Raw genomic sequence first — 22949 nt, forward strand, 5'->3', positions numbered from 1 at the left:
TAAATAGGACTTTTGTCTCTCTCTGCTATTCTCGTTTCATCTTTGGCATATATTTTCTAAGCAAACCTGTGTTATGGATGGAGTCATGTGCTTCCCAAAGTGTGTGAGTGTTTGAGACAGGGAAGAAGACAGCATGCTGGTGGGAGCTGCTGGAGACAGCCGGGCTGTGTCCACGCTTAGGTTTTACACCGTGGTGTAGACCACATTTTACTGGGGTATTTTGGACTTTAACAGAGCTGTATAGCTCTGTCGTACAGTAATAGATTACTGCACATAATAGAAGTCTTTATATAGATGCTGGAGCACATTTCTTAGCTACAGATGTTTCCTTCAAAGAGATGTTTCCTGCCATAGAATCACAGAATGCTTTGAGTTGGAAGGGACCTTTAAACATCATCTCCTCCAACCCCTGTCCCATGCTAAAAACAAAAGCTATTGGCATTTTGTCATACCAAGAAATGTGTACATTAGAAATGCTACTGGGGGATTTCATTGTGCATAACAAGACCCTGTCTTTTCTTCCTTTTCTGTCTGCAGAAATGTACTAGGGGCAGTCACAAACAGATAATACATTAAGCAAGCTCTTAATTGTCTTTCCTTCCATAGCTGTTTTCCTGGCCACCTCATTTTTGGATTTCCTGTGACTCCTTTAGTGACTGCACCATTTAGCTGCAAAAGAAAAGGAAGAATCCAGGCTTAAGCAGTTTGGTTTCCCAAGCAATCATACCTTTTATTATCCCCAAAGCCAAAATTGTTAAATTATGAAGACATTTCTGTTACCTTTGGTGTCTCCAGACATAAAAATTAAGAAATAGAAACACAAAAGTATTTTTAAATTTAAAAAATAGATTTTATTATATATATGTGTGTGTATATACTTAATCAGTGCTTTTGGAGACCCTCATGTCTCCCTCAGGCTGTGCTAGGGTGTACTGACTCTGCTCCATTTGCTGCCTGCTGCAGGGCATCCCTCACCCTTCGAAGTCCAGGGCTGGTCCCACACGTGTCTGCAGTGCTGCCCTGTAGAGAGCCAGGAGCAACCATTCCCATTTGGTAAAGTTCAGCCTGAAAGCAAGATGTAAGTCAGTATTTCTGCACTGTTGGTCATGTCTCTAGAATGTGTTATTAATGGAAAGAAGGTCTAGGATGTTACTAGTCTTGAGTTCCTGTTCTGCTCCAGGTCTTCTGCCTGTGGGTGTTTCTTTCCCTCAGCCCTTCTCTAAACCATTTCATTCTCTTTGACCACAGTCAATTTAGTGAAGCTAATGGAGCTCCTTCTCTTCAGGTCAGTGATGATTTCACATCCTTGAGTTCCTTGCTTAATTCACTGAGAAAATCTGTGATTCTGAAGCCAGTTTTCGAATCATAGAATAGTTCGGGTTGGAAAGGACCTTAAGATCATGCAGTTCCAGCCCCCCTGCCATGGGCAGGGACACCTCACACTAAACCATGGCGCTGTTTTCCGAGTTCCCTCCTTGCCACTGGCACAGCCCTGGCACCGTGCATGGGGCTGGACCACGGGGTTCTCCACTTTCCTGCTCTCATCAGAGGGTGTTTGCTTTGAGGGAAGTTCAGGAGCAGGCTCTGCTCTAATCCTTCCCTCCAGCTGGGGCACGCTGCATCCCTGCCTTCCCTCTAACAGGAAAGTAAGCGGCTCTCAGGAAAGAGTTAAGCTTTGGGATCCTTTGCTGGGGAGAGGGCTGCTCTTTTGTTTGTTTTGAAGCGCTGGCAGGGAAGTGGGGAGGAGAAAATTACCTAAGAGATAGTGAGGTTGCCATGAACTGCACAAAACTGTGAAAGGAGAAACTCCACCTCAGTCTTGAACCATAAGCACAACCCCTGAAGAGAAACCCACCCCACAAGTGAGTGATCTCAAAGGCTTGAACTAAACCCAAGCAGCTCCATGAGCTCAGAGCTGCTGCAGGACTGAAAGCACAAGAGCTGTCACGGCCAGATCCAGTTGTGGTGGGAGCTGCGAGCAGGAATGCTGTTCTGGGGAAGTTTAAACATCATGAAGTGGAGGCAGCTCTGCTGGATTGCGTTCTGTGTTGTGGAGCTGTGCGGTGAGTACTGACTGCAGCGGCTAACCAGGGCTACAAGCACTGAGCAACAGAGCAGCTGGAGACTACTGCATGGGGCAACTTCTTTGTAACTTAGGGAACAAGGAGGGGGACGCGTTTTAATGGGTGTTCAGTGGCGATCGCAGTTTCACGCTGCAGTGATGCTCTACACCAGGCATCCCAGCCAACGCATTCCAGGTGATCCGCTGCACGCAGAAAACGCTGCTGCGTTGAGAAAGAGGCGACTCAGGGTGGAAGAGCACCCTGTAATATTACAGATAACAGGAGGGGATGCTGATGCAGCACGCAAAGCGGTGGAGTGCAGCCACGGTTCAAGTCGTTTCTCAGTCTGTGTCAGTGTAAATTAGCTTTACTTTTGTTTTGTGGTGGGAGCTAAACATTGTCTGGAAATCAAATCAATCTACATAAATATTAATATCTGCTATTCCAGCTCTTCAAATATTCATCATATGAAACAGTGAGATTTTCTCGAGCTAGTGCTTTTTAAAGGGTTATATTTTAGGGAAATATTATAATTTTGGTCCCAAATCCAACAACCATGAAGTAATAAAAAGGGACTTAAAAATGTAAAGCAGCACGCTGTGCCAGGACCCCAGGTGTCTCCTGAAATGTATTTTTCCTTATTGACATGGAATAAGTAGTGAAAGAATTTGCTGTATTTTGTTCTCCTGTTTCCCAGTGCACCTTTCATGTTCCCTTTGCTGCCAAGGTCTATTGCTCATCAGAGCCATTGGGCCTGACCCTCCAGTCTGTTAATTTTATAGGAAGGAAAAAAAAACCATTTTATTAGAGAGAAATAGAAGTGAGGACTGGCTGAAGGGTGTAAGGCACAAGTGTTCACCTGAAATGCAGAACCTGAGTTCCTTGTAGTACAAAGCACAAGTGATAAAAAGCTGTGCCTCAGTAAAGGCAATGGTACTGGGCCAGAGCGGGTTTAAGGCTGCAAAATGTCATTGCTGGTGCTGGCACAGGCGAAGCTCCACAGTTCTGCAGGGCGTTACAGAGCTTTATTAGCACTGGCTGGAAGCGGAGGAGGTTTGGTTCTCTGCACAAGTAGGGATCTCACCCCCAGGCTCTGCTCTTCACCTCTTTGGGGCATCCCAGGGACTTAAGCAGAGGTTTCAGTTGGGCAGCTCCCAATGGAAATCCCAGGTCTGAGGGACTGAGCCTGGATCGGCTCCTGGAGAGCAGCTCCTGAAACACCTTTGGTGAAGGGCACGTGTTTTAAGGGGACGCAGTTCTTCCTGTGAGGGTGCTGAGGCGCTGGCACAGGGTGCCCAGAGAAGCTGTGGCTGCCCCATCCCTGGCAGTGCTCAAGGCCAGGTTGGACACAGGGGCTTGGAGCAAGCTGCTCCAGTGGAAGGTGTCCGTGCCCGTGGCAGGGGTTGGAGCTGGAGGAGCTTTGAGGTCCCTTCCAGCCACTCTGGGATTCTATAATATTTGTACCTAATACAAACAATAATTTTTTTGGTCTTTTCTCTTCTCTAATTACACATTTTTAACTCATCTCTGCCAAACTCGACTTTTTAAAAGAATCTCTTTTCTTGTCCTTTTAAAACATGTTTTCTTCCCTTCATCCCTTTTGCAAGACCTAGAAACGTTGTAAAAGTGAGGGAAGGGAAAAGGAGCTTTCAGACTCGCAGACACTTGGGGGATGTGATTGCTCGTGGTCCCCAGGAGGGCTCCCAAGCACCCAGTGCCAAGGAAGCCCCTTGGTGCAGCAGGTCGGGGGGCTCCCCGCAGCCCCCTGCCCCTGCGTGACACCGGCCCCACACCCATATCCTGCCTGTGAGAAGGAAAAGGGGGAGGGAAGGGATTTTTATCAGATATTTCCAGAGGGAAGAGGGCTCCACCCGCTTGAATTCCTGCCACATGGCTGAGAGCAGTAGGACTGGGGAGGTGTGAGTAATGCTGCTGGAGCTGCTGCAGGGAGCATGGGATGGCTGCGGCCGTGCAGCCGTTCCTCATCCTCCTCTTCCATAGGCAGGGAAGGGCCAGATCACCTTTGCTGCAGCTCTTGTAGCTTCTAGAGCGCTGGCTGAGCTTGGGGAAAGGCTTTGTTAAACACAGCAAAGAATCCAGGGGACTATCCTGGTTCTGTGTCAGGCACTGGAACAGGCACCCAGTTACCAAAGGGTTTGCCAAGAGGTTTTTGTATCAGCCAGGATCAGTGTAGGAACTGGAATTACTGTTTGGGAAGCCCCCCTGGTTGCACCTTCCACCTTGCTGGGGGGGATGTGCAGGGGAGAATTGTAGGATCATGGAATGGTTTGGGTGGACGGGACCTCAAAGCTCCTCCAGCTCCAAGCCCTGCCACGGGCAGGGACCCCTTCCACTGGAGCAGCTTGCTCCAAGCCCTGTGTCCAACCTGGCCTTGAGCACTGCCAGGTATGGGGCAGCCACAGCTTCTCTGGGCACCCTGTGCCAGCGCCTCAGCACCCTCACAGGGAAGAGCTTCTGCCTAAGAGCTCATCTCAGTCTCCCCTCGGGCAGGTTAAAGCCATTCCCCTTGGCCTGTCCCCACAGGCGCTTGTCCCAAGCCCCTCTGCAGCCTGAGAACCCCCGTGGTGGATTTGCTGCAGAGTAGGGCACAAATGATGTAAATGTCTCTCCTGTTTGCTGAGCCTTTGCCATGGCAGAGTTTTGCCTTCTCTGGTCCAGGTTTAGTGCTCAGGGATGAGCGTTGGACCAAGCCAACTACTTTAACATTGATAGTGTTGCTGAGATACTTCCTAAGCCCCATTATTAAAATCTCTTTAAAAATCAGAGGCATTTAACTTCCTAGCTACGGAAGGAGTTTAGGCTTTTTAAATGGGTAAACACAATAGTGAAGCACAGTTTGCTTTCACATGCTTTTGCTCCTGCATGTGCCAGCACTCCCAGGTGAAGATTTCTCTGAGGTTAATAAATGGTTTGGCTTAAACTCTCAAGCCCTTCATACTAACAAATGGGCCGAGTTTAGCAAGGCCAGTAAAAATGTGTGGTGCAATAAATGACCCACTTCAGCTGAGCGCCGTGTGGATTATCCAGCCCACATCTGGATCAGTTTTTATCTCCTGGGTCCAGAGGTTTCAAACAATTTAGCCATGTTTTCTATAAAAAAGGCCTGCATATGCTACAGTAAAGGGGAGGAAAAGCAATACAACGTGACAGGTCTTCTCACAACCGACACTGAGCAATAACCCAGGCTTCATTTTATGATGTTCAGCGGTGAAAAGACTTTGCTTAGAAATACCTCTGGTGCTTTATAAACATCTGGAACAGTTCACAGGTTCTTGGGTGGCTGCAGCACTTGGGGAGGTCAAGTCCAGGGGCTGCATTGTTCTGGTGATGGGAAGTTCCCTGCGCATGCCCAGGCAGACACAAAGCTGTGAGCAAAGCGCGGGTTTAACTTGTGCTGCTCCTTGTGCTGGGCACGGAGTCACGCCTCCTGCTTTGGATTTGTTCATCAGAAACGTGGTGCTTTAGGCAGCTGGAACTGAAATGTCTGAGAGAGAAGAAACTTCTGGCTTCAACAGGAGCCAGAACCTCAGTCCCAGCTCCAGACACCTGCACGGAGCCCTCGGCAGAGCCCCCCCTCCAGCTCCCCGGTGCTCCTGCTCCCAGAGCAGCTGCAGCCTGCACGGGCCTGGGATGGGATGGGATGGGATGGGATGGGATGGGATGGGATGGGATGGGATGGGATGGGGTGAGATGGGATAGGACAAGACAGGATGGACTGGGACAGGACAGGATGGGATGGGATGGGACAGGATAGGACAGGATGGGGCAAGACAGGATGCAGTGCGATGGGATGGGATGAGATGGGATGGGATGGGATGGCACGGGATGGGGTGAGATGGATGGGATGGTACGGGACATACAGGATGGGATGGGATGGGATGAGACAGGATAGGACAGAACAGCGCAGGATGAGATGGATGGGATGGGATGTGCCATGACCACAAGGCCGGGCTAGTGTACTCTCCCCCTCAGCACCCACTGGCTGCAGGAAGAGCCAAGCAGCTCTGCCCCCTGCCTCCCATGGCCAAAATGGACCTCAGGGATCTCAGTCTTTGCTTTTTCTAAGCCATCCAAGTTCTCTGGACCTGATAAGCAGATGCTGACATCCCACACGGAAGAATTCCTGCCAGGACAATACTACAGTGTGCAACACATGAGTGCATGTGTAACGGGCAGGGGATGCTGCCCTGGCGCCAGCGCCGGGTGGCTGATCAGGACCTGTTGGTGCTGCTCCATCTCGAAGGCTGGTTTGGAAAGATGAAGTAACTTTCCTTGGAGCTCAGGTTCCCCTGGGCAGAAAGACAAATGAAACAGCGTGTTTTGTGAGGTTTTCTCAAGTGTCTGGGTAAGAATCTTAAACAGCAAAAGCCCTGAGGTAGAGACTGAAGGTGTTCTACAAAAGGGGAAATGGGTCTTACAAACAGAAGAGGTTAAGGAATGGGAAGCGATGCGTTTCCACTGACTCGTAGTTCATTTCAGAAGGAAAAGCTGGAAGTGTCATCTTGGTAACATACCAGGAAGCAGTATATAATCTTTAAGTTAGAGCAGCAAACCATTCTCCAAACATTCTGTTTTACCTCCAAAGATGTTTTCGCTCATGAGTCAGTGCTGATCCCAAGCCAAAGGGAATGTTTCTATTTACTTTGAGATTGTGCCTGCAACTGCAGATCCAGCTTATTTTTCCTGAGGCGTATAAATGATCTCTTCCAAGAGAGTCTTTCCTCCAAGGATTATAAAGCCAAACTTACTATGAAATCCAGCTTTGTGCAGAGCTTTCTGCATCCCTCAGTAAGGCTGAGGATGGGGAGGGATGCGGGCAGAAATGAGCCGGTCCTCCTCCAGTGCTGCCCCAAGAGCCCTCTGCGCCTCAGGATGCTCGGGGGCAGGCAGGGGCTCAGGGCTGGGAGAGCACCAGCCCCTAACACCTCCCTCTGCCCTCAGGTAATGCTTGTGGGAGCTCAACACACAGCCCCACACCAACGGCCACAGCATCGCAAGGCGCCAGCAGTGCAGCAACCACGGGAGCTGCCCCTGCAGCCACCAGCAGCGCCGAGCTCACACCACAGACATCTGGTAATTACCACCCTCGTTCCCCCCAGTGATTCCTGGGGGCATTTGCATTGGTAACCAGGTTTATGAAGTGCATGGGTTTGCCCTAAGAAACCGTGGAGTTGGTGCAGGGGTTGTGGTCTCAAAAAAGAGCCTGCTAGTATGGGCAACATCTTTAATCCTGGCCCCAAAGATCCCACCGGGGACAACCCAGCACTGCTGTCATCAGGAGGGGTGGATTGGACCCATTCTGTTCAAAACAGCCAAGAGATGATGGGACAAAATGCTCATTAATATTTTATCTCAATATACCTGTTACTTGCTCAGCAAATGGCACCCATAAGAGCTCTGCCAACCTTTCCAATACAAGGCTAGGGTTAGGATCTGAAGGGGTTTGGAGCAGGGGTGCTTGCAGAGATGTGTGGTGCCCTTCTCTCATGCTGTTTGATGTCAGTACATCTTCCTGACAACTCTGGGTCAAGGAGGAGATGAGGGTGATGCAGGGTAGGGCAGGCCATGGCATCCTTGCTGTGGTGCAGTGTATGCCCAGGAAATGAGCCCATTGTAAACAGATTATGAAGTGCTTGTAACAATTAGATAACTGAAGCAAGTCTAATGCACTTTTCTTACACAGCCAATAACACGTTTGGTATTGTTGGCTATGACAAATCAATATTGTACTCGAGTCACCGCAATGCCACGCACTGATTTTAGAGGACTTAAGCTTTCTCATGTCTCCTTTTCATTGCATTTCTTCACAACTGAAGCTGCTGCCAGGTCCCTGGCAGCCAGCCCCACATCCCAGGGACCCAGCAGTGAGCAGCCGAGCCCCCAGCCCAGCGGAGCCCACACACAGGCACTGGGCACTCCCTCGGACCCAAACCACACCAGCAAAGGGGTCCCCACATCTGAGAGCCCAACAATGCATCCCAGCACCATGGCAGAAACCCCAGGGTCTGTGCAGGCTCTGATGAGCTCTCCTGCCCCCACCTCGGGGCATCCTCCCATCCCGCCTGCCACCACGCCACCGCACACCGCCAGGGACAGCCTGAAGGTGAGGATGGGGCTGTGGGACCATGAGGAGGCTGGAGCTGTCTCACAACAGGTCACTGATGCCACCGCTGTGTTCTTGCCCTTCCAGCCCATCACGTGCCACAATGTCAGAGAAGTGAGTGACACTGGAGCCATCTGCTTGCAGCTCAACGAGACCAACACTTGCGTGAGTTGCAGCCCCGGCTGGACACCCAAGGGGGGGACTGCAAGCAAACGCTCTCAGGCTTGCAGTGATGGGGTCACCCACCAGAGCTGGCGGGTTGGTTTGGGGTGAGGAGCTCACACTGTTATCCCTAGGGCAGAGCATCTGAGCTGTGGGGATGATCCCAGCAGTCCCAGGAGGATCCCAAAGGGATGATCCCAGCAGTCCCAGGGTAAACACATCCTCCTGGTTGCATAAAACCTCCTGTTTAATGATTAAGCTCTGGGGTCAGTTTAGCTTTTAAAGTACCTCCCACCATGTTGAACGGGAAATTGCCTTTGTTCTTCTCCTTCCTCTTCCCTGTTGGGAATGCGAGGGCCTTTTCTTGTCTTGCCAACTGCCCTAGGAAAGGAATCAGGGCATCTGAAGGAGCACGGGTGGCTGATCAGTGGCTCCATCTGCACAGAGTCCTAAGGGAATCCCAGGTTTTCTGGTGCCCTTGGCCTTGTGCACTAAAAATGAAGCAGTTATAAAAGCAGGAGAGGGTCTGGCTGCGATCCTGGTGTGGGTGGGAGGCCAGAAACCTTCCACATTGGAGGTACAACCTGTCAGAGGCGTGCTGGATCTTGTGGCACAGCAGGCTTGGCAATGGGCTAAAATGACACTGATCAATCTTAGTGCTGCTTAGCCGTACTGCCACCACTTAGGCGGAGCGAGTTCTTCCTTGGCTTTGCTCTGCAAATGGCATTTAGACTTGCTCCTGTTTACAGGGACTGTATTTTAGCAGGATTCACATGGGAACTCCTCCGGGAGCAAGTGGTTCTGGTCACAGATGCCATCTAGTGGGAAAGGACACTTGGGCACAGGGGCAGCACCCCTTACCCACACATTGCATGCCTGCGCAGACACAGATGGATGCACCTATAGCACACAGGGTACCCATGGAGTCGTGTCTAATTGCACACACTTCCCTCCATGGGAAAAGAGTCCAACTGCCAGGCATGTTTCTATGGGAGCTTTCACCCGAGAGCAGACGTCTCCCGTGCCTCCAGCTCATGGAGTGGGAAAATCCAGCTCAGGCTCAGCAGCCACTGAACCTGGGAACCAGATAAGAGCATCTGTGAGGGGAGCAGATAGGAGGGACCGTGTCTCACTTTCCTGCTTGGCCTTTCCCAAAGCAAATGAGCAATGAGCTGGCACCCAGCACTGCTAATTGCAAGGGGAAATTCTGACACTCCGATGAGTTCTTTCCACAGCAGAGAAAGGAAAATACACACTTGGGTCTCTTGTTCCATCTTGGCCTTTCTCACCCCAAGCCAAGCTCGATAGAAACAGCTGAAACTGATTTGTTTGTTATTCTCCCATGGATAAGTTCCTGCATTTCTCTATGCTAAGAGGATGAGGTGATCCCAGCACAAGGCTGAGGCAGTTCTAAGCAGAAAGAGGAAAGCACTGAGCTGCCTGGTGGCAGCGGCAGGGATTTAATGGGAGCCGGTCTCTGTCTTGAGGGAGGGGAACGGCCACAGCTCAGGTGATGTCCCCAGGTAGGAGGATGTTAGGGAAGCTCTTAAGGTCTTCTAGCAGCTGTGGGCTCTCTGCAAGCTGTGGCTGTAAATAGCCCCAAGGAGAAAGCCTATTCTGTCTGCTGCAGAAACTGGGCTACAGAAGAGGAAGGCTGCAGCTCCTCACTCCTCTTCCTCTTCCACCCAAGAGTCGGTTCGGGTCTAAAATGTGAGAAATTGGTATTATTTTTGCCTAGCCTTTGATCAGCAACCTAGCAAAAACATTGAAGACATTTCCTAAACAGGAAGGCTCAATGCTTCTTTGTTATTTCCCTCCTTTCCCAGCCCCTGCCTGGGACTCTGAAACAATAGGGCTCTTCAGGCAGCTATTTGAGTCCAGAAAGTGGAGAGACTTGCCATGCAATTTCTATCCTAAATTTAGCTTTGCTTACATGCTATTTGCAAGAGTTGCTATTGATACCTTCATTTAATTCATTTTCATTAAGTTAAGAAACAAGAAATGAGCATCTCCATTTCCTAGGTGTTGGCACTGGGGCTCAAAGCAGTGGGGAAGTGGGGAGGTGAACGCCTGACCCCCAGCCCAGCGCTGATTGTCACTTCTGGTTGCTTCTTGCTCAGCTTTGCACAGCACAGGGAAGCCACCAAAACAGCAAGGGTGGATGCCCAACACCCCCATAGCACCAGCAGAGCCATGGTGGTTGGCTGGGTCGGTTCAGTGGCTGGTTTTCTTGCACCTCTTGCAGAAACACTTCCTAGAGATGAAGGGATCGGACTTGTGGAGTGCAATATGTGAGGAGGGCACCCACCGTGTCCCTACCCCCTGCCAGATCAAGCTCGCTCAGTCTGAGGTGGATCATGACTGTATGCTCCTCATCCTCGTCGGCGAGAGAGGTCAGTTGGGCTGATGCCTTTGGCTGGCACTGATGATGGGCAGTGGGAGAGGCTGTGGGGCACAATGCAGAAGGAGGCTTCTCTCTGCAGCTACTCTTTCTTATGGGGTCTTCTGGATACACAGAGCTTTGGTGTTGCCTCAAGAGCAGCTCCTCTCTGTTCAGCAATGGGCAGGCTCCTCGATGCTGACTTCAGCTGCAGCATGACCCTCCGTGTAATGTGCCTCTCCTGTTTTAAACCTTGCAGATCCTGCTACAGATATGCTCCAGGAGTCCCACTGGGAAAAGGTAAATTCCATAAGCAAATTCAGCTGGGAAAAAAAGGGTGGCCCGAGAAGCTGGAGAAAGGAGGTTTTTAGATGGTCAGTTAAGACCTGACCCTGCCTCCATCTCGGAGGTGCTTGTTGAGCGTTGGCACATGAGATGCTTCGATCCCAGCAATAACTGAGGATGTAATCAGCACTTGGCTGCTTCAAAGTAGTACTCTGGCATTAATCAGTTCCTCCTCTCAGCACTCCAGTGAGGCTGCCATTGGCTTGGAAAGCTGAGCTCCAGGTGCCTGCATAAACAGCAGCCATCAGAGCTGCAACAGCAGCGCACAGCAGCAGTGTTTGCACTGGGAGTGTTTGTCCCTGGCAGTGTTCAAGGCCAGGTTGGACACAGGGGCTTGGAGCAACGTGGTCTAGTGGAAGGGGTCCCTGCCCGTGGCAGGAACTGGATGAGCTTTAAGCTCCCTTCCAAGCCAAACTTCTCTGTGATTTGATGCTTTCAGCAGCAGATGCATGCTCTAAATCTGAGGACCTGAGCACTCAGGTCCAAGGGAGAACATTGGGCAGCAAAGCCCAGCTCTGTTTACACGATGTTTAACAAGGAGGTGAAGAGCAGCATTGTTTGAAGCCTGGTGCCTGTTCCGCACATGTTTCCTGTTTGTCGGACTCCCGGCTCTCTTTGGTGGTTTATGTTTTCCAGTTTGGAATAAAATCCCTCAAACGGGGGAGCGTGAGGAACCACCAGGACTTTTCTCAGAAGACCCTGATTGCCTTGGTCACATCTGGACTCATGCTGGCCTTCCTGGGCTTGGCTGGATACTTCCTGATGAAGCGGCGGAGCTGGAGCCCAGCAGGAGAGAGGCTGGTCAGTGCTTACAGATGGCAGAGCAGCAGGTAGAGACGAGCCATGGGGTGCCCAGGTGGGAGAGGAGGGGGCTCAGCACCCACAACCTGCATGTGTGCCCCCAGGTCCTTCCTGGGCAAGGAACAGAGCAGACAGGGTGAAGGGAAACCTCTCCTGCCTTCAAAACTTAGCTGGTTGCTCCTGTGGGGAAACAGCCCCTTTCTCCCTCATACTTCTAGGTCTAACACTTATTTTTGCTCAGCAGTAAGAACTCATCCAGCAAGACCCCTCCAGAGACACCGAAACCTTATGAATTTGTCATTAAAAGTGACGCATTTTAACTTCCCATTCGCTGCGTTTGAGTTATCTGTCTTGTACCAACGCTGTAATAAAGGCTGTTTCTCCCTCTCACTTAACAAGCAATGGTAATAAAATACATCAAGAAAGAAAGAGGCAGAAATTTCCTATTTTCCCCCTTCCAGGCAGGCTGACTGCTGAGGACTCTTCCCTACCAGTGGCTTTTGGGGTGTGATCCCTTTGTAAAGTGAGGATGGGACATGCTTTCCCCTCATCGCTGCTTGTGGGCATGTGGAGAGTTGTGTCCTGGGAAGCCGTTAGGTTATTTCATTGCCAGGAAGGATGCCCTCAAAACATGCAGATGGGAAGTCAAGTGCATGTGTCAGAGGCAGGGATGGTGCAGTTTGGGCTCTCAAGCGTGGATGCCATCTCCTGGATGCTGGCAGCAAGGGATAGGCAATGTAAATCTGTGGCTGCCCATGGAAATGCATGGGAGAGTCAGACCAGTTTCCAGGTGAGGTTTGTTCAGCACACCTATCTCATTGCCATGGATAAGGGTGTCATCAAAGGGGCTGAGCAGAAAGAGAAACTCTGCAGCCTGTGCGGGTGGATGCCACCAAGTAGACAAGGAACAGGGCTGCATGCTGCTAGCCAGGGACCACTAGTGCCCATTGCATTGCTATCAGGCCTGCCACTGTCCAAGACATGGGAGATATCATGGTAGGGATGGAGGATATTGCTCTGCATCCTCCAGAGGCATCTGCTCCTTACAGCAGCAGCAGTAACCAGCCACACAGCACACGTTTGCATTTGCTGGAGCGCAGCCCTGCACTTCCGCTGGCACCTGGCTACGAGCTATAGATGTATTTACAGGCTGAGAGAAAGGACAGGGAAAGAGAAAGAGGCCATTTCCATAGCTTTCATTCCATGGTGCTTCTTATTTGGCTGAAGTGGAAAGCAGAGGTGGTCTGTCATGGAATAAGAGAAGGGTTTGGATTGCAAACCCAAGGCAGGGTCAGCTCCAAGACCTGGTTACAAGAAAAAACCCCAACCTGACAGCTTCTCTTTTCAGGTCCAGGAGAAAAATCAAGCGCAGTTCCTGGCTGTTTCTCTTGCTTCATCTTGCCATAGTTCAGGCCCTCTGTTCCCCTCCTCGCCAGCCAGAGGAGGTTCCCATGCCTGCAGTTGTTTGTACCTCTCCTGTCCAGGAAGCGCCGGCAGCCAAGCCGCTGCCTGCAATCAAAGCCGGTCGCTGTCAGCCCTTTCCCTCCCTTAACTCTCTGTTATTTATGTACCTGTTTAGGCTGAAGACCCGTATTACACAGAAAACGGTAGCCAGGGAAACACAATGTTGATGATCCCTCCCCAGGAGCAACCGGAGCTGCAGGAGAAGCCAAACCTCAACGGCGGCACTCAGGAGAATGGGACTGGCCAAGCATCCTCCAAGAACGGCCACTCGGGCCGGCAGCAGAGCCCCGCTGACACCGAAATGTGAACCAGGCTGCAGGTGCATCCATCCTTAGTGTGAACCAAGAGGGGAGCAGAGAGACAGGGGAGGGTAGGAGTTTTCTATGGACAGTTAGGGAATTGCAGACCTTCTATTGCTACTATTCTTATTCCTGTGAAGAACTTCCAAATCAGCCTAAAGCACATGAAGCACCAAAGACCTGCTGCTCTGCCTCCTCCTCCTCCTTCTCCCACTGACCACACAAGACACTTCTTTGCAGCTCTTTGTCTGCTTTTGGTGTTAGAATAACATGAGAAATGCAATTGCCCTTCGTCCTGGAAGCTTTTAAGCAGAGGCAGACTCAAGGTCCAGAAGCTTTGAGCCAGACTTGAAACAGCCAAAAGTTTTGGTGGCAGTGTGTTAGGCTGATTAAGGTAGTTAAATTGGGATTTCAGTGACAAAAGCCTTCCAGGTTTCAGATGATTTCGGTTATCAGAGGTGTTTTTAATCTCGTCTTTATGTGTAAGTGCAGGATTTCTTCTTTTCTTTTAAGAACATGAGGCATTTAATCCCCCTTCTTGTGCTTTAGGTCTCCTTTAGTATTTCCTACTCCAGCAGAATTTGCTGAAGCTCCGTGTAAAACGTTCCACGTGGATTTGAAGGCTGAAATGTGAATAGACCTCAAACTTGTTTCTTTTTCAACCTTAACCCGTAGTTGCTTTAGAGTGAAGATCTCCCCCAGTCTCTTCATGTCAGGGACTGGAGAGAGCAGTTTGACGAGGCAGAGCCAGCAAGCAATGAGATGGCGAATACCTGATGTGGCTGTAGGTGGCTCTGCAGATGCCTGGGGTTGGATGTCCCACCACCCTCCCTCCCGACACGGGGGGGCTTTGGGAATAAACGATGCCAAAGGGCTCCCAGTGGGATGAGCGCTAGACCCAGAACTGGCTCTGCTCTGGGTGTTTCTCCCTCTGCATCAGCAGCAGGTACATGAACAAAAAGAGGTGTTTTTTTCTTTCAGTAAGTGAAGACCAACAGCAGGAGCAGCTCCTCCCCGGCCCAAGCGGCATCACTGAGGTTGAGCTCTGTGCAGCTCAGTGAGAGCCAAGGCCCGGGGGCAGGTTTGTGCTCAGCCCGAGCACATGCAGCTCATTTTTAGGGAGCCAAAGCTGGTGTGGCACAAGCCTGGTCTTGATGGTGCAAGATCATGAGAGGCTGCAGCTCAGCAGATGCTGGGCAGACCACAATGCCTGCTGGCACCTCCACATCCAAAATAAGGACTAAACCAGCCCTCGAAGCTGATCTACACCCTCACTAGTGACGTTATCACAACCTTTTCTCAGTGCTCAGCACCTGAGGGGAAGGCTTTGGTTTTGGTACAGGGCTTAAAGGGATGACAGCAACATCCATCATTACCTGGGGCTGTTTTCATGGGTGCAAGTGTCATTTAAACACGGTTTAGAGGAGTTCGGGTTTTGTCTGTTTTGGTGTGAATTGATGCTCCCGTATCTCACTGTAAATAAATCCCAGTTGAAAAATAAAAAGTTGACTATGAAAATGCAGTTTCTCCATTGTGTCCTTGGAACAACAGCGTGTTTATCCCACTGGGATGCGTGGCTCTGGCTGTGCCAGCACGATGAGAGGCCAACGCCTCGCAGAGAGGCTGTTTCCCAGCAGCAATACTATGACTAAAGGCTGTGGCTTGTCCTGTGCACATTTTCCCTGCCTTTCAACAACATGTTTCAGGGTAAGTGACGTGCGGCAAACTATAAAACCTTGTTTGTTGGATTGTCTGGTGTTTAACATGCCCAGATAATCCCTGGTGCAGTTTTATGGAGTGATCTGCAAGGCTGGGGTCTGACCGGACAGCGGAAGGGGGTGTGTGCATATGAAGATCATAGAATCATAGAACCCTAGAATGGTTTGGGTCGGAAGGGACCTTAGAGCTCATCCAGTTCCAACCCCTTCCACTGGAGCAGCTTGCTCCAAGCCCCTGTGTCCAACCTGGCCTTGAACACTGCCAGGGATGGGGCAGCCACAGCTTCTCTGGGCACCCTGTGCCAGCGCCTCAGCACCACTGCCTGTTTTGCGGCAGTCTGGGGTAATGTGACCTCCAACAGATCGGCTGCAAGGGGAACAGAGGCAGGGAAATGCAATTCCTTTCTTTCTTTCTCTCAGGAGAGCCCTGGAGCAGCATTCCCAGGGGCTGGATGTGCACCATGGGGTCGGACAGTGCGCGGGGATTGGCTTTTCTTTCTTGGCAGCTGTCTATCTACTCGGCACTACTCACTGCATCAATAGTGGGAGATCTAATCAAACGTCAGGTGCGTTTTTCACAGCTCAGGCTATGTCCTACAGCCAAGACCAGACAATAAAGTTACAGTCAAGTGCTTTGGCAAGACAAAAGGTTTCTCTAAAGCATCCAGATTGAGGGAAATGCCTTGAGTGGAGGTGGCTGAGCAGGGACGGAGCCGAGCCAGCGGAAAAGCCTGCGCTTCCAGCTCAGGAAGTTTTTGCCTGTGTGTAAGCACAGGCAGGCTCAGCAAAAAGAGGTATTATTATTATTCCTTCCTTATCAGCCCCCTTGCATTCCTTCCTTGCGGCCCCACCGTCTGCCTGGCAGCCTCCCCCTCTCCATTCCATGCTGGTAGCTGCTTTTGGGGGGCTGAATCCACGGCAGCTTCCATTCCAAGAGCAACCTGCTTTCCCATACACACGGTTCCAGGCCGAGGCAAGTGCTCTTGCCTGGTTCACGATCTCACGGTCTGCTTGTATATAGTGTATATACAGTTCAGGTGCTGGGATCCTTAGTGTGTAATGCCCTGCATGAAAGCATCCTCTGGGGAAGAATGGTGGCAAATTCATATACAAATATGATACATATACAAATACAATACATACACATATACAAATACTATACATATACATACACATACACATATGCATATACAAATACAATACATACACATACACAAATACTATACATATACATATACATACACATACACATATGCATATACAAATACAATACATACACACATACAAATACTATACATATACATATACATACACATACACATATGCATATACAAATACAATACATACACACATACAAATACTATACATATACATATACATACACATACACATATGCATATACAAATACAATACATACACATATACAAATACTATACATATACATATACATACACATACACATATGCATATACAAATACTATACATACACACATACAAATACTATACATATACATATACATACACATACACATATGCATATACAAATACAATACATACACATACACAAATACTATACATATACATATACATACACATACACATATGCATATACAAATACAATACATACACATATACATATACATATACATACACACATATGCATATACAAATACTATACATACACATATACAAATACTATACATATACATATACATACACATATACATATACAAATACTATACATACACATATACATATACATGTACATATACACCAATGCAAATACAAAATATATCTATACATACACAAATACAATGCAGATACAGATGCAGATACATATACATTACATATATGTTAAATATAAATACAAATATAAATAATAGAATAGAAACTAATATATATCATATAAATAATAGAAATAGAAACAGAAATGGAAATAGAAATAATAGAAATAATAGAAGGAATAGAAATAGTGGAAATAATAGAAATAGAAATGTGATATGGCCAGGAAGTGCTCTGTTTCCCAGCCTGAAAAAGAAGCAGGAGCTCTGACCCCCACCCAGGCAGCCCCAAATCCTTCTGCAGGTTGAAATCAAAGCCTTTTTCAGCAATGAAGCAATATCTTCCTAGCTGAACTGCCATAAAATGCTACTGTGAGTGGAGGCTGGCTTGTTCTGTGCAGGCCTGAAACCAATCAAAATCATCAGAGCAAACAGGTTTTAATTAAGTCTTATTAACAACGATGTCCCTCAGTGGCTCTTCCATCCCCTTCATAATAAAACAGCTCTCACAGGTGAGAAACCTGCCCTGCAGTAGTCAAACCCTTCACAGCAAAGCAGCACGTCCCAGGGCAGAGAAATACAGCTCCTTCCTCACTTTTCTGGTTGTTCGTTTCCTTTCACTGATTTATTGCTGGGAGGAGCTGCCCCGGTGCCCAGCATCCCTCAGCAGCAGGATGGGTCTCGCACAGGCAGCAAGATGCCCATTTGAGGATGAGGATACCAGTGTGTGCTCTTCCTTGGGGAACCCTCAGAAAAGATGAGCTCCCCTGGAGCTCGCCACCACAGTCGTTAACAGAGCTGTTAGAGCTGTTAGAGGCTACAGCACTCCTATTTCTCTTTAATTACACCAGGTAATTCTCTTGAATTACCTTACCGGGTAAGGATTTACCTCTTACAGGCTGAGCGGGACCCGGTGCCCAGTGAACCCACCACCCACTGCGTGGAAACAGAGCAAGCCATGGCCTCATGCTTAAATGCACCAAGGTGCCTGCATGGCTTTGAAACAGCAGGAGGAATAGTGCAGGGTGTATTACACATACCAATGCTGCTATCTGCTGGCTGCGCATCGCTAGAACATTCAGTACTTTGCTCTATGGGGCAGCTGGTGCTCGGGTAACAGTCCCCTGTTGAAGCAGCCCCTGCAGTGGAGTCCTGCTCCACCACAACCCCTGCTGCAGCCCGGAGAGGATGAAAGATAGAAAGGGGCTTTGGACAAGGGCTTGTAGGGACAGGCCAAGGGGAATGGCTTTAACCTGCCAGGGGGGAGACTGAGCTGAGCTCTTAGGCAGAAGCTCTTCCCAAAGCACTGAGGGATTCTATGGTTGTGACTTTAAGGAAGCAGTAACACACAGCATGGGCTCTGCAGCTCATTTTTGAGGACTAGGGAACATCTAAAATGAAATTTCTAAACTGAATTTCCCATCAATCCACTTCCCGTCTGCTTGGTCGATGCCTGATCCTGCAAAATCCACGTGGGAGTTCTATGGTATTTGCTGCACCATCTGCTGCGAGGCCAAGCAGGCTTTTCCATCCAAGCACAGGGAACACGTGTGACACCTCAGGTGCCTGATGGAGAAGAAGCTGCTGGAGCAGCAGTGGTGGGGCCAGGGCACATCCCTGTGACCACAGCTTGGGAATTTGGCTTCAATTCCTGTGTTGTCCCAGTTCGGAGGCAGCCAAAAGCTCCGTCACCATAAGATGGCCATAAAGAGGCCTTGGTAAAGGGTGATGTTTATGCTCCTTCCCTCTTCAATCCTTTTCTAACCATAGAACTGGCATCACGTACAGCCCATGCGTATAATCTGCGACGATTCTGCCTTTGCTTCTGAGGTAAAGGGAAGAGCATCTGTGCAGGGCTTTTCCGTCGCCCAGAAGAGAAATGGTATTTACAAGTATTTGCATTACAAGCACTTCACAGGTGTTTCATTCAGAGTCTTTAATCGTAGCCTTCAGAGCCATTTAATTTGCTGGTGTTTTGATTTGTAGTAACAGACGTAAATGAGATTATCTATCCCCTGGGATAAACTGTCAAAGGCAAGTGCTGAAGAATTGGGCTCTAAAACCATTTTAATGTGCTGGTGTTGCAAACCCTGAGATGGAGCCACAGATTAGCATGAGCCAGGACTTGGGCCTCAAACACAATGTGCAGTGTGAGAAGCACCTTTGAGTGGGCTCACCCCCGAAGGAGGCATAAGGGCAGGAGGAAACATCTGCAGAGCATGCAAAGAAAGTGTGCTCAGTGCCGGGGGGCTTCATGGGTTGCTTTTATAACCATAAAAAATACCAGGAGAGACAAGAATAGGTGAATATAATAATATAATATAGTATAATATAATATAGTATAATATAACATAGTATAATACAATATAGTATAATACAATATAATTAATATTATATATATAATATAATATAATATAATATAATATAATATAATGATGTGCTTTCTTGGAAGAGGGTTGGTTTGGGGGTACAGCTGTGGAGTCCGATGTGGGAATTGCATTGGGTTCCAATTTTCCTATTGATACTTGTTCACGTTCCTCTTCTGGAGAAAAAAAAAAACGGAGTTTTGAACAGTTTTTCTGCTGGTTTTCTGAGGGCAAGTTATTTTCTTGGGGGAAGAAGAGGTTCATTCCAGCTTCTCACTTGAACTGCAGGAAAAAAGGCCTGAAAACAATTCTAGAACCATAGCATCCCAGCCTGGTTTGGGTTGGAAGGGACCTTAAAGCTCCTCCAGTCCCAACCCCTGCCACAGGCAGGGACCCCTTCCACTAGAGCAGCTTGCTCCAAGCCCCTGTGTCCAACCTGGCCTTGAGCACTGCCAGGGATGGGGCAGCCACAGCTTCTCTGGGCACCCTGTGCCAGCGCCTCAGCACCCTCACAGGGAAGAGCTTCTGCCCCAGAGCTCATCTCAGTCTCCTCTCTGGCAGGTTAAAGCCATTCCCCTTGGCCTGTCCCTACAGGCCCTTGTCCCAAGCCCCTCTCCAGGTTTCCCGTGGCCCCTTTAGGCACAGGAGGTGCTCTGAGGTCTCCCCTGAGCCCTCTCCAGGCATTGTGTCTTGCAGAAGCCACAGACGATGTCCCCAGGGCCTGTAAGTAGGAAATCTATTTCCAATTACATATGTTTTTATTCCCATAAATTAACCAATGCTCTTCCCACCCTTGCCTCTTTGCTATTTCTGATTCTTGTGATTCCCCCTCCCCATATTTTCCATCTTGATGTCTGCATCTTCCTTCTTCCCTTATCTTCCGCCGGCCCCAGAGGCTTAGCGCTGCTTTGGCAACATGCTAACATGTTTAGGAACGATAAGACATCTAATTAATAGTTTAATTAGCAGTACAAGGCCTTAATAGTTTATTAAAGCAAAGACATTCAAAGAATTCTTCCCCTTCCTTGCGTTGGTACAATATAATTTACCAGCAAATGATAAACCAGGTCTGAGCAGTGCTGAGGCTTTTAGCAGGGATTTGGTGCTGGATTCCTGATTTCATGGGGGATTTTGCACCATTAATATTATTTTTTAGTTGCTGCTGTTGCTTGAAAACTGTTTACCGCATGAACAACAACAACTGCAAAGGAAGCAGGGTGCTGCCTGAAAAGGGAATGGAGGGAGCTGCCTTCCCTTCTCCTGCACAGAAACAAGTCCTGTGGGGAGCTAAACTTGCTCTTTAAGAGGCTCTGCTGAAATGCCAGGTCGTGCTCGGAGCCGGGGAAGCTCGGCCCGGGCGGGCTCCCATCCACCGCTCCCTGTGCACTAATGGCTGTTAAACCTGATTATTTTTAGATGAAGGTATCCTTGGCTGAGAGCATCCAGAGGGGCAAGGACCAGCTGGAGATCCCTCCTGCTTTTCCCAGTGAGAAACTCAGCGTTAAACCCCCCTTTGGAGAGGGGAGAAGGAACCCAAGCGGGGTTCCCCAGGCCGCCGCGTTTTCCCTCTGACCCACACAAAGATCTCTTTCTATATTTATCACAGTGTCCATCGGGCAGAGCCCACTGGAACCAGGCAGGGGAGCTGGGGAACAACCCAGGGATGAGGCGATCACTGAGGAAAGGGTTGGAGGCAGTGAGGGGGCAAGTGGAGCTCTCACCAGCCTCCCGGCTCCATCCACATTATCCCTCCCCTGAGGCTGGCTGCCTCGGGAATGCTGCAGGGAGATGGCAGCGCCCCAAGTCCTGGCCATGTCCAGGGAGGTTTTGCTTGGCTCTGGATGGAGGCACCGCTGGGGAATTTCCACTGGGCTGCGGCCGGAGCTGGCGGGTCAGGAAGGTGAAGCTGCCTTTGGCTGCAGCAGGGCATGCAGGCACAGCACCCCATGCAGCCGAGCATCCCTCCAGCTCCCAGACCTCTCGTGTCCCCCGGTTCATACCTGCAGAACCAGGGCTCCTGCCCACTTGGACCAGGCAGCTTTTGCCACCCTGTACAGTGGGTGTCCATGGGACCAGAGCCATCCGCTGCCCCATGGTCCCAGTAACACTGGTGCAGGGGGCACAAAACCCCTCTGGTTTGTGCTCCATGAACCCCCACACCGAGGATGCAGGCCAGTGTAACCCATCTCCTTCATGGGTGCTGGCCGGTGCTAGCCCTGTGCTTTGCAGGGATGAAACCCTATACAGGGAGTAAGCACTTGGAATCACACAGGGAAACGTCTGGAATCACACAGGGAAACGATGCAGTTACAAGCCTGGCAAATTGAGAAAATGCAAGACTATGCAATGTTCTTACTGTCAGCAAATTGCTTAATCTGTGCTGAGCCGAGTTTCCCATCCATTAAATGGGGAATGATTATCCCCTGCTCCCTAGGAGGGAGCGAGGAATCTACCCACCGAAGCTTGCGCTGGCGCTGGGAGGGAGATGCGCAGGGACGCACGTAGTGGCTGGAGCTGGGAAACCCAACTTCCGACCTGGAAGGAACGAGTCGCATTTTAAAACCAACCCTTAGGAATTAATTTCTCCCTTTGCTACTTTTTCCCTTTTACTGAGGAAAATCCCGAAATAGATTTATCCGGTCCGAGCAGGACTGTAAAAGGTTTCCGTGGATGAGAACATTCCAGGAGCCGTGGGAAAAAGGAGGATAACGCGGTTCTGGGGCGGGAGGGCACCGGACGCACGGTGCCTCCTGGGACTTGTAGTCCGCTCGGTTGACCTGGCCTCCGCCGGAGCCGTTGCGCAGCACGCAGGTACGGGGCCGAGCCTCCCGTCCGTGTCCCCCGCTCATCCCGCACGCATCCCATGCACATCCCGTGCATCGCCCCACGCACGGCCGGGTCCTATCCTGGCACCCTGGGCTAGGGGAAAGTGAGGGTCTCTGCACGGTCCCGGATTACTGGGCCGGCCCCCCCCCGGATGTGGAGTCTTGGAAAGAGCAGTAGTAAGGGTAATAAGGATGATGATGATGATAATAACGGTAATAATGATGATATTCTTCCCTGTGAGGGTTGTGAGGCACTGGCACAGGTTACCCAACCCAAAACATGCCAGGATTTTATGATTCTATGAAAATAATGATCATAACATGACAACAATATTCATTATCAATAATAATATAAAAAAAAATACTGTGACAACAACAAAGAGAATAATCAAGATAATGATAATGATGATAAGAATTAGAAGAAGCAGAAGCAGCAGCAGGGGATCCTGTTACACTTCAACGAGGGGGTCCACACAGATAAATCTCAGCCAGGCTCACTCCTGTCCTATAGGATAAGCGGGAATGGCTGTCCTAGACCAAACGGGAGCACTCGGGGGAACGTAGGGGCTCTCTCGCTGGTTATGTTTAACACCAGCCCACAGGGGTTGCAAGCGGCTGCTT

General features: G+C 49.6%; 1 protein-coding gene across 3 annotated transcripts; it reads left to right on the forward strand.

Annotated features, from left to right (window-relative positions):
• Window positions 1–1746: 1746 nt before the first annotated feature.
• CD34 (CD34 molecule) lies at window positions 1747–15160 on the forward strand. 3 transcript variants are annotated; one of them, XM_061454865.1, is made up of 8 exons: window positions 1747–2063; window positions 7026–7157; window positions 7901–8187; window positions 8275–8352; window positions 10595–10742; window positions 10989–11029; window positions 11711–11875; window positions 12117–12202. In XM_061454865.1, the coding sequence occupies exons 1-8, from the start codon at window positions 1985–1987 to the stop codon at window positions 12120–12122; spliced, it is 936 nt and encodes a 311-aa protein (XP_061310849.1). In that variant the 5' UTR covers window positions 1747–1984; the 3' UTR covers window positions 12123–12202. The 3 variants fall into 3 exon arrangements, with proteins under 3 accessions (XP_061310849.1, XP_061310850.1, XP_061310848.1); XM_061454866.1 differs by having other exon boundaries at window positions 12120–12202; XM_061454864.1 differs by lacking the exon at window positions 12117–12202 and adding an exon at window positions 13455–15160 and having other exon boundaries at window positions 1748–2063.
• Window positions 15161–22949: the final 7789 nt, after the last annotated feature.

Source organism: Pezoporus flaviventris, unplaced genomic scaffold (assembly GCF_033815535.1).
Source record: "Pezoporus flaviventris isolate CSIRO_AGI_PZ_B2104156 unplaced genomic scaffold, CSIRO_AGI_Pfla_v1 ptg000017l, whole genome shotgun sequence".
Lineage (NCBI taxonomy): Eukaryota > Metazoa > Chordata > Aves > Psittaciformes > Psittacidae > Pezoporus > Pezoporus flaviventris.

Coding starts and splice junctions, on each gene's coding strand:
- CD34 (XM_061454864.1), top strand. CDS start 1,985: ATGCTGTTCTGGGGAAGTTTAAACATCATGAAGTGGAGGCAGCTCTGC. Junction 7,158..7,900: donor GCTCACACCACAGACATCTG/GTAATTACCACC, acceptor TCACAACTGAAG/CTGCTGCCAGGTCCCTGGCA. Junction 11,876..13,454: donor GCCCAGCAGGAGAGAGGCTG/GTCAGTGCTTAC, acceptor GTACCTGTTTAG/GCTGAAGACCCGTATTACAC.